The sequence below is a fragment of the Petaurus breviceps genome, unplaced genomic scaffold, assembly GCF_028583685.1.
Source record: "Petaurus breviceps papuanus isolate PSGF00001 unplaced genomic scaffold, PetGlider_PUasm1.0 470, whole genome shotgun sequence".
Lineage (NCBI taxonomy): Eukaryota > Metazoa > Chordata > Mammalia > Diprotodontia > Petauridae > Petaurus > Petaurus breviceps.
In genome coordinates this window covers 6126629-6140242 of record NW_027186350.1, presented here as the reverse complement: position 1 = coordinate 6140242, position 13614 = coordinate 6126629, and the positions used below count along the sequence as shown (strand labels likewise).

At 39.3% G+C, this 13614-nt stretch overlaps 1 protein-coding gene across 3 annotated transcripts in view; it reads left to right on the top strand.

Moving 5' to 3' along the window:
* Positions 1 to 13614, top strand: part of GRIN2B (glutamate ionotropic receptor NMDA type subunit 2B) — a 663246-nt gene that overhangs the window by 178541 nt on the left and 471091 nt on the right. For all 3 annotated transcript variants that reach the window (XM_069101530.1, XM_069101531.1, XM_069101532.1), the window contains exon 3: positions 2627 to 3055. In XM_069101530.1, coding sequence (XP_068957631.1) covers positions 2645 to 3055 — 411 coding nt within the window. In that variant the 5' untranslated portion in view covers positions 2627 to 2644. The remainder of the gene's footprint in view (positions 1 to 2626; positions 3056 to 13614) is intronic.

Sequence of the window (13614 nt, the reverse complement as noted above, 5' to 3'; positions counted from 1 at the left end):
AGGAGGGATAGAGGAGGCAGAGAGACTAGCCAGCAGATTATTGAAATCGTCCAGGCATGAGGTAAGGAGAGTCTGCCACAGGGCAGTGGCTATGTCAGAGGAGAAAAATGGTGTATACATGAGACATTAAGAAGGTAAAATTGACAGGTCTTGGCAAAAGATTGGACCTGGGGTGTAAGAGAGTGAGTAGTTGATAATGGCATATAAATTGAGAGCCTGAGAGTATGGTAGTTCTCTTAATGGCAACAGGGAAATTGAAAGGTAGGGAAAGCTTGCAGGGGGAAAGATAATGGGTTCTGCTTTGGAAATGTCAAGTTTAAGATATCCACAGGACATTTAGATCTAGATGTTCATTAGATAGTTGGAGCTACAGGTCTGGAGATTAGGAAAGAGGTTAGGGCTAGATAAGTAGATATAAAGATCATCATTATAGAGATGATAATGAAATCCATGGGAACTGAGGTCACCTTGTAAAATATTATAGAGGGAGAAGTGGGCACAGCACAGAGCAATGGGGAACACTTCCTTTAGTGAGCACAACCTGGATAAAAATCCAGCAGATTGAGGAAGAATGGCCAGACAGGTAGAAGAAGAATCAGAATAGTGTAGTGGCAGGAAACCCAGAGAGAAGAGGATGATCCATAGTGTCAAAGATTGCAAACAGGTTAAGAAGGATAAAGATTGAAAAAAGGCCATTAGATTTGGCAAATAAGAAATTGCCAGTAACTTTGCAGTGGATGGTTTTGGTTTAATGATGAAGTCAGAAGCCAGACTGTAGAGAATTAAGAAGACAGTGGAGGCTTTGATTAATGATAACCTACTGGCACAGTAGATAGAGAGTTGGGCTTGGAATCAGGAAGACTTATCTTGCAGAGTTCAAATCCTGTCTCTGACAGGTACTAGCTCTGTGACCCTGGGCAAGTCTCTTCATCCTGTTTGCCTCAGTTCCTCATGTGTAAAATGAACTGAAGAAGGAAATAGCAAACTGCTCTAGTACCTTTGCCAAGAAAACCCCAAATGAGATCACAAAGAGTCAGACGTGACTGAAATGACTAAAAACAACAACCTACTTGAAGTGATTGACCAAAAAATGGAGGAGAAATATGGGAAGATACCAAGTGGGGATGAGTGGATCATGTGTGAACTTTTTGAGAAAGGGGAGCCATAGGCATATTTAACTGTCCCTTCCACATTGTAGGGGACAGGGGTCTGGTGCCCCTGCGATCTGGAAAATCTGTGTAAAATTTTCTCACTCTCCCTTTGTACCAGAGGAGTGGGAATTACTATGGTATAAAAAAATAAATATGTTGATATTATACAATACTATACTTATATTTTATACATTTCTGAGTTTCTAAGCGTTTTCTGTGTCATCTGCTGGCCTTGGCATGTTATCTTCAACTTCCACAAAACTCTCCCCAAATTCCCATTATATTTTTTATTCTGACTCAAAATATGTCAAAACCACAATGGGGAAAGTCACAATATGGAAGGGATAATTATACATAGTCAGTAGGAAGAAATCCATAGACATGAAGAAAGATAAATGACAGTGGGGATCACACAGGGTTTATCTGTTTGAGAATATGGTATAGAAAGGACCATTTATTCATGTAGAAGAGTTAGCCTTGGCAAGGAGAACATTCATCTTTTCATGTGAGAAGGGTTTGAAGGAGGAGATAGGCTCAGAGGACATCTGGGTGATATGAAATGAAGAGGAGGGGAGAAGAATGAACTCTTGGTGAAGGGTTTCAATAGGGAGACATTTTAAATAATTTGGTAAAAATGCTTCTCTAAAACTAAAAGCTAGTACAATCGACGATATATTTCCTAATAAATTCAATGCATCATATCTGATAAAATAAGCCCTTTGGTAGAGCCACTAGGAGCTAGTAAAAGTCTGGGCAAGGGGAGGCCTTCTTTATCTGTGACTTTTTGTGACTAGTTTTCCTCCGGTATTTCTGGGTGGGAAAGGTCAGTGGGAGAGTGTACATCCTGTTTATTTTTGTAGTTCTCTGTTCCCTCACCTCGTACAATGAGTGGTCAGAGATGAGCTGCAAGAATAGTGTTAAGGGTCAGGCAAAATGTTGACACCTGCTGATACCATTTTGCAACTATGGACATACCTCACCTAACACCATTAATTGGCTCCTTGAAAACACTCTATCAACAAAGTGATGTTATAGGGGACAGTTCTATAGACAGTACCATGACTGTTGTAACTGGGCGGTCATCCAAATGATGTCACATTTTGGATTAAAAACTTTATGATTGAGTTTGATTATTATGTATTAATGATATTACTGCAAAATTATGTTTGTCTGAGCAATTTTATGTAGAGTGTACCTGCATTACTTTTGCCCAAATGTCTCTTTCTGTTAATTATTGATATACTTTGGCTATAGCTGTAATGTGGATAACATATTTTTTTTAACAATCCTGAATACTTTGGATGTTATTTTTTCCCTTTTAATTAAGCCAAGGCTAGGAATATGACTAAGAAAGTGAATTTGGGTGGATGATTAGTGAAATGAGATGAAATACTTGACTGGCAATTACAATTAGCATGTTGTAGCAAGAAGACCCTTTTAATTTCTTCTTTTTTTCTGTTTGTCTTTCTCTTCAGGGAGTCTAAGAGTTGAAGATGAGGCCCAGGACAGAGTGCTACTCTCCAAAATTCTGGTTAGTGCTGGCTGTCATAGCAGTGTCAGGCATCAGGGCCCGTGCTCAGAAGAGTCACCCCAGCATTGGTATTGCTGTCATTCTAGTGGGCACTTCAGACGAGGTGGCTATCAAGGATGCCCACGAGAAAGATGATTTCCACCACCTCTCTGTGGTACCTCGTGTGGAGCTGGTAGCCATGAATGAGACGGACCCCAAGAGCATTATCACTCGTATCTGTGATCTCATGTCGGACCGCAAGATCCAGGGTGTGGTGTTTGCTGATGACACAGACCAGGAAGCCATTGCTCAGATCCTTGATTTCATTTCAGCCCAGACTCTCACTCCCATCCTGGGCATCCATGGAGGCTCCTCTATGATAATGGCAGACAAGGTAAAACTGGGTTTCTGATGCCAAGAGATGTGGCATTAATTTTTTGTGAAAGCAAATTGATTAATTGGTAAAGGTTATAAGAGCACCCTGAGGAGAAGTAAGCCAAGGATTATGCTAATGGTTTGGAGAATGAGTCTAACTAATTGAACTACATCTTTAATTGATGAGAAATGTTGTGTTATCAGACAATGAGAAGATTGTGATCATGGATATGCAAAGGCACAAGGATGGGAAAAGTAACTGGAAAGTATTTGGGTGTTTTAATGTGGGAAGCTTTTAAAATATAGTTTCATTGATGGTTTTTATCTTTCTATCAGTCATTTCTGGATCTCCTGCTTCCCTTATTGACCCCTACCTTGTAACAACAACAATTGCTACAAAACACCCAAGAGGTTTAGAAGCAGTTTAAGGGTATTTGGTCTGTGGAAATGAGCTCCAGCCACACTTATAAGAAGTGAGACCTTCCCGTGCCTTAGAAAGCTCAGAAACTCTACATTATGCTTGGATAGTTGCTTAGAGGGGTCATGTAGGGATGTATCTGGTGCAGGACTTCAGATATTGTGTAACAGTGGTATGTTACTTGAAACATCATTGAAGATGAGGAGCTCTCATCAGTCCTCTGCTGCTCCTAGAACCTAATGTCATCATACAGGCAGAATATAGTGAGGAATGAGAAGCAATGAAGAAATCAGGTCATTTATCACAATGCATAGTTACTAGGTAGCTATACCAAGTGGTCTTAGGAATCTTTTTTTTGACTCGTGTCAAGGAAACCAGGATCACAAACAATGAATGCTTTTTTGCTGTTTTCAAGATGAACAGCATTGTGCATACTTAATATTCCTAGGTTACTATTTATGTTCAGGGCCTCCCAGAAACAAACTAGTTGCCCAGAAAGATATAGACTATGTTTTCCTTTTGTTCTCTTGTCAAGGCAGACAAGCAACATCCAGTGGGTAGCCCCTCCAAATATGGGGGTACTCTAGTCAGGGGAGTTTGGGAATGGTTGATCTGATCAAAGAGCTTCTCTGATACCTGCATTTATGTGAGATCCACCAAATTCTGTTGTCTTCTTTAATTTTCTACTTGTGGTTACTTTGTCCTTGTAATTTAATCTGAGTGGGTAAATCTGGATCATTCACTGCAGTAATTGGAATGTGACTGCCTGGATTTGTGGACTTTAAGAATGAAGAAGGGACATAATCAGTCTATCTTATCCATTTCAGTTTCTTTATTTGGTGGCAAATACTTCTCCAAATGAATTATTGTGTGGCAAACCAAGTGTTCACTCTTGGGATGAAAAAAGGAAATTTACTCATAAGGCGTACTGTCCAAATGAGACGTCCTCCTTTCCCAACCCCATTTTTATAATAAAAATCAAAACAACACTACCGTACTTGGAAAGAACTTGTCAGTCAATTACCTTTTGACTCCATTAACCTTTTGTTGTGATGGGTAATGCCAGATTGCTTATCACTTCCCCATTGTTCTGAGAAATACCTGAGTCCCTTTTGCTCTGATTCTGACTAGTGACAGAATCACTGGAAGTGGTTCAGAGGCATATGTACCTCATCCTCACACCTTTGATTTATAGAGAGGCATTTAACTGAAGCTTTTATAAATATACAGAGTGGGATGAGGTCCAGCAAACCAGATTCTTCTGGCACTAAAACTAGTGGCTGACGACTCATACTGCCTCTCTAGGTTCCTAACTCTAATAAGTTTTATCCTTGAGCAATATATCCTATAAAAACCCTTTTAAAAACCTCCAGTCTTTAAAATACCAATAACCTTTATATAAAAAATGTCCATAGCACTGATAGGGTCATACAAAAAGTCATCACTTCCCTGTTATAGGAGAGAGCTTCTAAAAACAAAACATATTATCATGCTGAAATATGTCCAAAGTAAGGAAAGGACAGGGACTTGAAGCCATATCCTTAGGAGGTATAAGTATTTGGCCTGGATAGAACAGAAAACTTGGTAATGGCAGAAAAACTATTTATATAGCAGGGTTTAAACTTGTTTTCTTTAGAGTAGACAGAGAGATCAGAAGAAGTAAGGACCAGAGGTGGAAGTTATAGTGAGGTAGATTTCAGTTCTTTAAGGGAACATTTCCTAACAATAGAGCTATTCAAACATCTAATGGATTGCCTTTGGAGATGGTGAATCCCCCATCTCACTAGATATTTTCAGATGGGACCAAGAAGACTGTTAGGGATACTGTAGGAAATATTCCTTATCCAGGGTGGATGAGATTACTGGTGCCAAACTCAAATAGGAAGGATCCCTGAGGGCACATAATGACTTATAAAACTACAAATTAACATTATATTGTATTATGTTTTTATTTATTTTTCAGAAAACATTACTGTATTACATTTTAATCTGGTTCAGTCAACACTCAGGACTTTTCTTGGCAGTTTAAGGCCGGAGGGTAGTGACTTTGACACCTCTGAATTAGATGCCTTTTGAGGCTCCTTTCAGTCCTGTGATTTTCTTACTTAACAGCTCACTTTCTTTGTATATGATTTATTCATGGTCATACAGTCAGTAAATAGTGCAGTCAGTATTTGAACCTGTTCCCTGACTTCATGAACGACTCTTTTCCACTCCACTGCCTGATTTAACTACAGACTGAATAATCAATCCCTCAGTAATAGGAAGCAGCTTATACTGCAGTGTTCAAGGGGAAAAGAAACCCACAAGAGAGAACTGCTTCTCTAGCAAAAACTCTGGAGAGTTATGTCAACCAACATTTTGAAGTAAGCCTCAGGCTTAAATAATTTTTCACTATGTCAAATAGCAATCTTCTCCTTAATCTCTGAGAAATAAGCCCCTGGGCAAGCTTAAAAACTAATAAACAATCATATAAGAGCCTCAAAAACAGAACTCACTCAAGTTTTTCTTTAAAAAGGAAAGGAAACTTACTAGAGCTTACTAGAATGCCATTTTAAGAATAAAGTGTAAAACTCAAAACTTAAAAACCCCCACAAATGTTAAAAAAATTGCTCTAAAGTGTAATTGAGAAACAATGAACTATTACATATTAGAAGAAAAAGAAGGGGTAAAGGGTGTGGACACAAATTAGGTAGGACAACATGTTTCTCATTCTAATTCTAGTTTTTTAATATGAACAATAACAGAGAATTTGTTAAAGGCCAATATGCCTAATGGCATGAAAGACCACTATGCCCTTGGATCCAAACAGACATGATTCCTCCATGGGTTTGCAATTTAAGACAGATGACTTAGGAGACTTGTGAGGACATTCCATTAATTGGGATGGGTCACATAAGTGGCAAACAGTCAAATAAATATGTGGCCACTTCTGTGTCACCTGAAGTTTCTCCTACACCCAAAATAAGCAGCTGTTGATGTATTGAATAGACAGATTTATTCAAAGTTTTGGACAAATTAATAATCAGACATATAAATGTATTAACATCATATCTACGTAAAGGGGTAAGTGTAGTCTGGGGTGCAGTTAGAAAGTTGTAGGATTGCATGTTTAAAGGAGAGATTTTGCTGGTTCATCATTGAAAACTCTCTAAATCATGGAATTTCGCAGTTGTAAGGGACCCCAACAGTTATTTAATTCAACCTATACCTGAAAAAGAATCCTTGCTACAAGAAATCCAATAAGTGACCATCTGACCTTTCTCTTCAGTGAGGGAGAGAACCCACCATCTCCTGAGGCAGCGATTCGATTTTTCCATAGCTTTAATTGTTAGGAAGTTTTCTTACAAAAGGTTTAGAGTTGCCCCCTTTTGACTTCTACCCTTTGCTCATTGTTCCTTTCTCTGAGACCAAACAAAACAAGTCTTACTTGATTAAAAAAATAGAAAGCTTCCTTTTTTAGGTATGGTGAAGAGAGTGCTGGGCCTAGAGTATGGCCGACTCAAGTTCAAATCTGACCTCAGACACTTATTAGCTTTGTGATCTTGGGAAACTGTTTGCCTCAGTTCCTTCATCTGTAAAATGGGGATAATAATAGCACCTACTTCCCAGAGTTGTGAGGATCAAATGAGTCCATAATTGTAACGTGCTTAGCACAGTTCCTGGTATATAGGGATATATCAGATCTATAGGCAGGGAAGATTAGGATGGCAGTGAGAAGAAGATGTTGCAACAGGAGTGGTGGCAGGGCTAGTAGAAGCAGGGTTATTTCAGGAGGTTATTTCCACAGCAGTGGGAATAGAGGAGAGAAGAGGTTTGGGAGATTTTTTTGGTGATAAAACTCTGTGGTCAAGTCACTTCACATGCATAGATATTCTTCATTATTTGCAAAATAAAGCAACTTTAATAGGTGACCTCTAAGTTTCCTTCTAGCCTTGAATCTCTGATACCATAGTGGGCTAGCCTATGCTCCCCAGTACCCTGTGGATGCCTTCTAACATCATGAAGGAGCACAGTCTCTGTCTCTTCCATTTTCATCTCAAACATGCATTTTATTGTTGCAGAATGACTAGGGAGAAATTTCTTGGTCTACAGCAGCCCTCTACAGTTGGGTCTCCTGTTAGATAATAATGGCTGACATTTCTGTAGTGGCTTAAGTGCCCTTGGTCAATTTCTGCATTTCATCCTCAGGACAATCTTGTGTGGTAGGTGCTATTCCTCCATGCTAAGAGTCCTAAAAGGGCAACCGGCATGTTGTAGATGTAGCTGCTAATCTCTACGGACCAGCACTGCTCCATAACCAGTGTTGGATAGCGACCCTGTGTCTCTCTGCTAGAGAGGCTACCAGGGTTGAGGAAATAAAAACTCTAGGTCACAGGCCTAAAGGCCACATGTGACCTTCTAAGTCCTCAGGTGTGACTTTTTGACAGAGTTCAACTTTTTTTTTTAAATGTGGAGATAGATATTATATATATATATATGTATATATACATATATAGATATGTACATGGACATACACATAGCTCTCTATAAACATACATACACATACCCATATACAATTATACAAATATCTGTAACACTGTATTATGCGTATTTCTACCTGTCATCTGTTTCTCTGAAGATGGATAACATCTTTCTTCATAGATCCAAGTCTTTCCATATATTTCTAAATCAACCAGCTGATCATATCCTATACCACAGCAGTATTCCAACCCAGTCACATCCTATCTAAGAAATTATCTGTGAAAGTGTTTCCCCAATTTTCTGCATAGGTTTTATTTATACAAGAAAATGCTAAGTTAAAATAATAAAAAATTATCCTTTTTATACTTCAACAATACTTTCCCTTATGATATAGGTCTGATATCACTGAATGTACTTCCTTTACATCTTTTTTCTTGGTTTCTTTGAAGTTCCTGACATTTGCTCTTCCACATGAACTTTGTTATTATTTTTTTATTTTTCAAATGCTTTATTAAGTTCTGATTTACATCATTCATTTCCGCCAGATTTTGAGTTACAAATTTTCTCCCCGTTTTTCCCCTACCCATTTCCCCAAAATAGCAGTCCCACAGGATATCCCCTCCTCCAATCTTCTCTCTCCCATATCTTCTCCCATATCCCCTTAGACTTTTCCAGTAGGGCATGGTGGATCTCTATGCCCCAGTACCTGTATATCTTATTTCCCAATTGCATGTAAAATAGCACTAATAATAGTGTGTACACACACACATTTATATATATGTATGTGTATATATATATATATATATATATATATAAATTTTAAACATTTGATTTTAAAACTTTGAATTCCAGATTCATTCCCTTCCTCCCTTGTCACCCACCCTTACTGGGAAGATAAGCAGTTCAGTATAGGTTGTACATGTGTAGCTAATGCAAAACATTAACATAGCAGATATATTGTAAAAGACTAACTATATTTCCCTCCCTCCTATTCCACCATCCACTTGTTCTATTCTCATCTTTGATCCCATCCCTTTTCAAAAGTGAGTGCTTCCAACTTCCCTGCCCCCCAGCCTGCCATCCCTTCCATCATCCCCCCTCTCATCCCCTTCCCCCCTACTCTCCTGTAGGGTGAGATACCCTATTTAGTGTGTATGTCATTCCCTCCCCAAGCCAAATTCAATGAGAATAAGGTTGACCCATTCCCTTTTGCCTTCCTATTCTTCCCCTCCATTGTAACCATTTTCTCTTGCCCCTTCTGTATGAGATAGTTTATCCCATTCTGTCTCTCTCTATCTCCTCTCATTATATTCCTCTCTCACCTCATAATTTCACCTTTTAAGTATCATCCCTTCCTATTAAATTGGTCATGTGCCCTCTATGTATAACTGTAAACATATATACACACATTCACACATGTATCCATATGTCCATATACTCTCCAATATAGACATATATATGTTTCTATTCCTTCAACTATTTTCATACTGAGAAAAGTTTCATCAGTTACAATTATCGTTTTTCCATGTAGGAATGTTAATAGTTCAACTTTGATAAGTTCCTTATGATTTCTTTTCTTTTTTTTTTTTACCTTCTCAAGCTTCTCTTGCTTCTTATATCTGAATGTGAAATTTTCTATTCAACTCTGTTTTTTTCATCAAGAATGCTTGAAAGTCCTCTATTCCACTGAATGACCATATTTTCCTCTGAAACATGATACTCAGTTTTGCTGGGTAGGTGATTCTTGGTTTTAATCCCAGCTCTTCTGCCTGCTGGAATATCATATTCCAGGCCCTTCGATCCCTCAGTGTAGAAGCTGCCAGATCCTGTGTTATTCTGACTGTATTTCCACAATATTCAAATTGTTTCTTCCTGGCTGCTTGTAATATTCTTTCCTTGATCTAAAATTTCCAGAACCTGGATATAATATTCCTAGGAGTTTTCTTTTTGAGATCTTTTTCAGGAGGTAATTGGTGGATTCTTTCAACCTCTATTTTGCCTTCTGGTTCTAGAATATCATGGCAATTTTCCTTGAGAATTTCTTGGAGGATGATTTCTAGGTTCTTTCTTTGATCATGGCTTTCAGGGAGTCCAATAATTTTTAAATTATCTCTCCTGGATCTATTTTCCAGGTCAGTGGTTTTTCCCATGAGATATTTCACATTGCCTTCTACTCTTTCATTTGTTTGGATCTGTTTAACATCATCTTGATTTCTCATAAAGTCACTAGTTTCCCTTTGCTCCATTCTAAATCTGAAGGAATGATTCTCCTCATTGAGCTTTTGAGATTCTTTTTCCATCTGGCAAATTTGTCTTTTTAAGGTATTCCTTTCCTCATTGCCTTTTTGAGACTCTTTTGCCAATTGAGTTAGTCTATTTTTTTAAGGTGTTATTTTCCTCAGTCAGGCTGTTGACTCTCATTTTATAATTTTCTTGCATTGTTCTCATTTCTCTTCCCAATTTTTCCTCCACTTCTCTTATCTGCTTCTTAAGGTCCTCTATGGCCTGTAACCAGCTCGTGTTTTCCTTTGAAGCTTTTGGTGCAGGAGTTCTGGCTTCACTGTCTTCCTCTTGTTCCATGCTTTGCTCCTTTTTGTCCCCAAAATAGGATGTTGGATTCTTCTGTTTGCTTTGCTTCCTTTGCCTGGTCATGTCGCCCCTCAGTCACTTGACCGCTGGGCTTTGACCACAGTAGGACTCTGCCACCTGACAGGGGAGCTTTCATCCCAAATGCTGGGGTTTTCTTAGCTCTTGGAGGTATTCGTTGGGTGCCCTCTCTAAGGCCTCCACACACTCTGGCAAGCTGGTCACACACCCCAGGACCTCCACCCTAGACTGCAATCCAGATCCAAGCAGGTTAAAGCAAGAGCGATTACCCCTGAGACTGGTTGCTTGGTCCCCCTACAGTCTGCAGGCCAGAAGCTGAAGCTTCAACATGGCAGCAGCTGCACAGCCAGGCTCCTCAGCAGCTTCTCACCTGGGGGCAAAAGCTGATGCTCTCCCATCTACTGGTCCCAAAGTTCACACTTCACTGATCTCTCACTTCGTCCTTTGCATCTATGTGTTGATAAATCTGGAAATGGTCACAGCTTCTGGTGATCAGGAGTCCCTCCAGCTGGCCCTGGGGCTAAAACCTCTGGCTCACGGGGGCCTGGGCTCGGCTCCCAGAGAGCTGTGCTGGCCAATTCCTGACCTGTCCCTGGCCTGCTGAGCTGTCCTCAGCGGGAGGTTAGCTTCTCTGTGTCATTTTGTGGGTTCTGCAGCTCCAAAGTTTGTTCAGAGTCCCCTTTTACATGAATTGGGGAAGGTAGGAGCCGGAGCCAGGTGGAGGTCCTGCTTCTACTCTGCCATCTTGACTCCCTCTCAGAGTTCAAAGTTTTATAGAACAAATCCTTTCTTTTTTTCTTTCTTTTGCTTTTTGGAGAGTGGAAGGTAGGGCAATTGGGGTTAAATGACTTCCCCAAGGTCATATGGCTAGTTTTTTGTGTTAAGGGTCTGAGGTTGGATTTGAACTCAGGTCCTCCTGACTCCAGGGCTGATGCTCTATTCACTATGCCACCTAGCTGCCCCAACAAATCCTTTTTTTTTTTAAGGGGATTTGTTCTGTGAAGTTTGGGTTTGGTCAAAGGGCCATGCTTGAGTGTGTAGAGTCTCCTCTCCTTTAAATAAACATTTCCTTGACTGTCCTACTCTCTCAAGTTTTTGTTTCACCTTTGTCCTTGTTCATTGCCAAACTTATTGAAAGAGTGTTGTCTTTTAGGAACTTGACAATTCCTCACCACTTGTAACTTGGCTTCTTTTCTATGAAGTCTAGTGAAACTGCTATCTCAAAGGTCACCAATAACCTCTTGGGCATTTTTCCAACCTCTTATAATTGATCTCTACCTTGGCCTCAGTGATGGGGTTTCCTCTGATAGCTTACCTATCTCTTTCTTCTTCCTTGACACCTTTTTCTCCTGCCCTTCCCTGATGTTCTCCAAAGTGACGTCTTTGACCTCCTCTTCTACTTCTACATTGTCTTCTTTGGTGATCTCATCTTCTTTCCTCTGTTTTGACTATCATGTCTATTTGGATGACTCCCAAACCTATATCTTTATTCATGACCTCTGTCCTGGGCTCCTGACCTGCACTGGACGCCAATGTTTGGAAATATCTGTCTCCCTGACACCTCAAGTATAAAACTGAACTCATCATCTCTTTCTCCTGTTCTCTCTCCCCACTGCCTCACCCTGTGCTCTCTCTGACATCTTAATGTCTATTTTTGGCACTACCATTCATCCTTCTAGCTTTCCATGCTCTAAACCTTAGTGTTATCTTTGACTCTTCTCTTTTCCTCACCTCCCACATCTAATCACTAAAGGCTGTCAATTTGTGCTCCCACTACCATCACCCAAGCATCACCCACTATCATCACCCTAATTTAGGCTCTAATTACCTCTCACATAAAGTGTTATTTAATTGCCTCCTGATTGGTCTCTCTGTCTGTAGATTCACTTTTTCTAGTTCAATCTATTCAAAAGCAATGCACAGTAGTGGCTGCATCAGTCCACTGCTCGAAGACCTTTATTGGCTCCCAATTGTCCATGAAATAAAACCTGAACTTCCTAGGCAGATATGTGACTACAAGGTGCCTTTCTCACCTAATCTAAGGTTTCTTACTGTCCAATAATTTATGTTTCAGCCAAACTGAACTATTAATTAGCCTCCAAATGTTTCATACTTCCCCACCACTGGCCATGTAATTTCCTGTATCTGCATTGACCATTTTTTTTATTTCCCTCCCATCCATTCTTATTGAAATCAAATGAGATAATTTTAAAATATCACATTAATATCAGTTATTTATTATTATTAATCTTACTCTTCTATTCTATGAAGCTCCAGAGCATCCTCACAGTCAAAAGTGACTTTTGTTTCCCCTGAGCTCTTCGAGGACCTTGCATTTTTGTTTTATGTATTGTATTGCAGTCATTTGTCAACCTCCTTTTTTTTTCTGTATGAGATTGTAAGCTTCTTGAGGGTAGGCAATTTGCTTTATTTATCTCTGTATTCCCCTGACCACTAGCAAAGATTCTCCATTTTAAGCCCCTAATAAATATGAATGGAATTTAAAGTAAGCACAAAGATTACATGCCTGCATTTGCTTAAGGAAAAAAAAAAAACAACCTGCAGCAAAATGCAAGTTAAAACAAGGAAATACCCTCTTAGGAACTTGTAACTGAAATCTATTTAAAGCAGTGTTCAGAAAAGTTAAAAAATGTGTGAAAAGCTTTTTGTCACTGCCCCACCATTTTATTTTGAGACTGGTTATTTGTAATTGATTTAGGTTACCTGAGACTAGGGATTTACAAAGCCTGGATATATCCAGATAATGAACTCAAGTTGAAAACCTTTCATTGTTTTCTTCCCAGAAGGGTTTTCTTTTGTCTCTTTGAAGATTCTCCTGAGCTTTCAACATTTGAAAAACTCTTTTGGTTCCTTTCTGGCTCCCCTATATTCATAGAATCATAGGGTTTATAACAGAAAAGGACAAGTGAGTCTATCTAGTCAAATTCCTTTATTTTTTTTGTTTGCCTTTTTTTTGGAGGGCAAATTTTTTGGAGGGCAAGGGTTAAGTGACTAGCCCAAGGTCACATGACTAGATATTTGTGTGTGTGTGTGTGTGTGTGTGTGTGTGTGTGTGTGTGTGTGTGTGT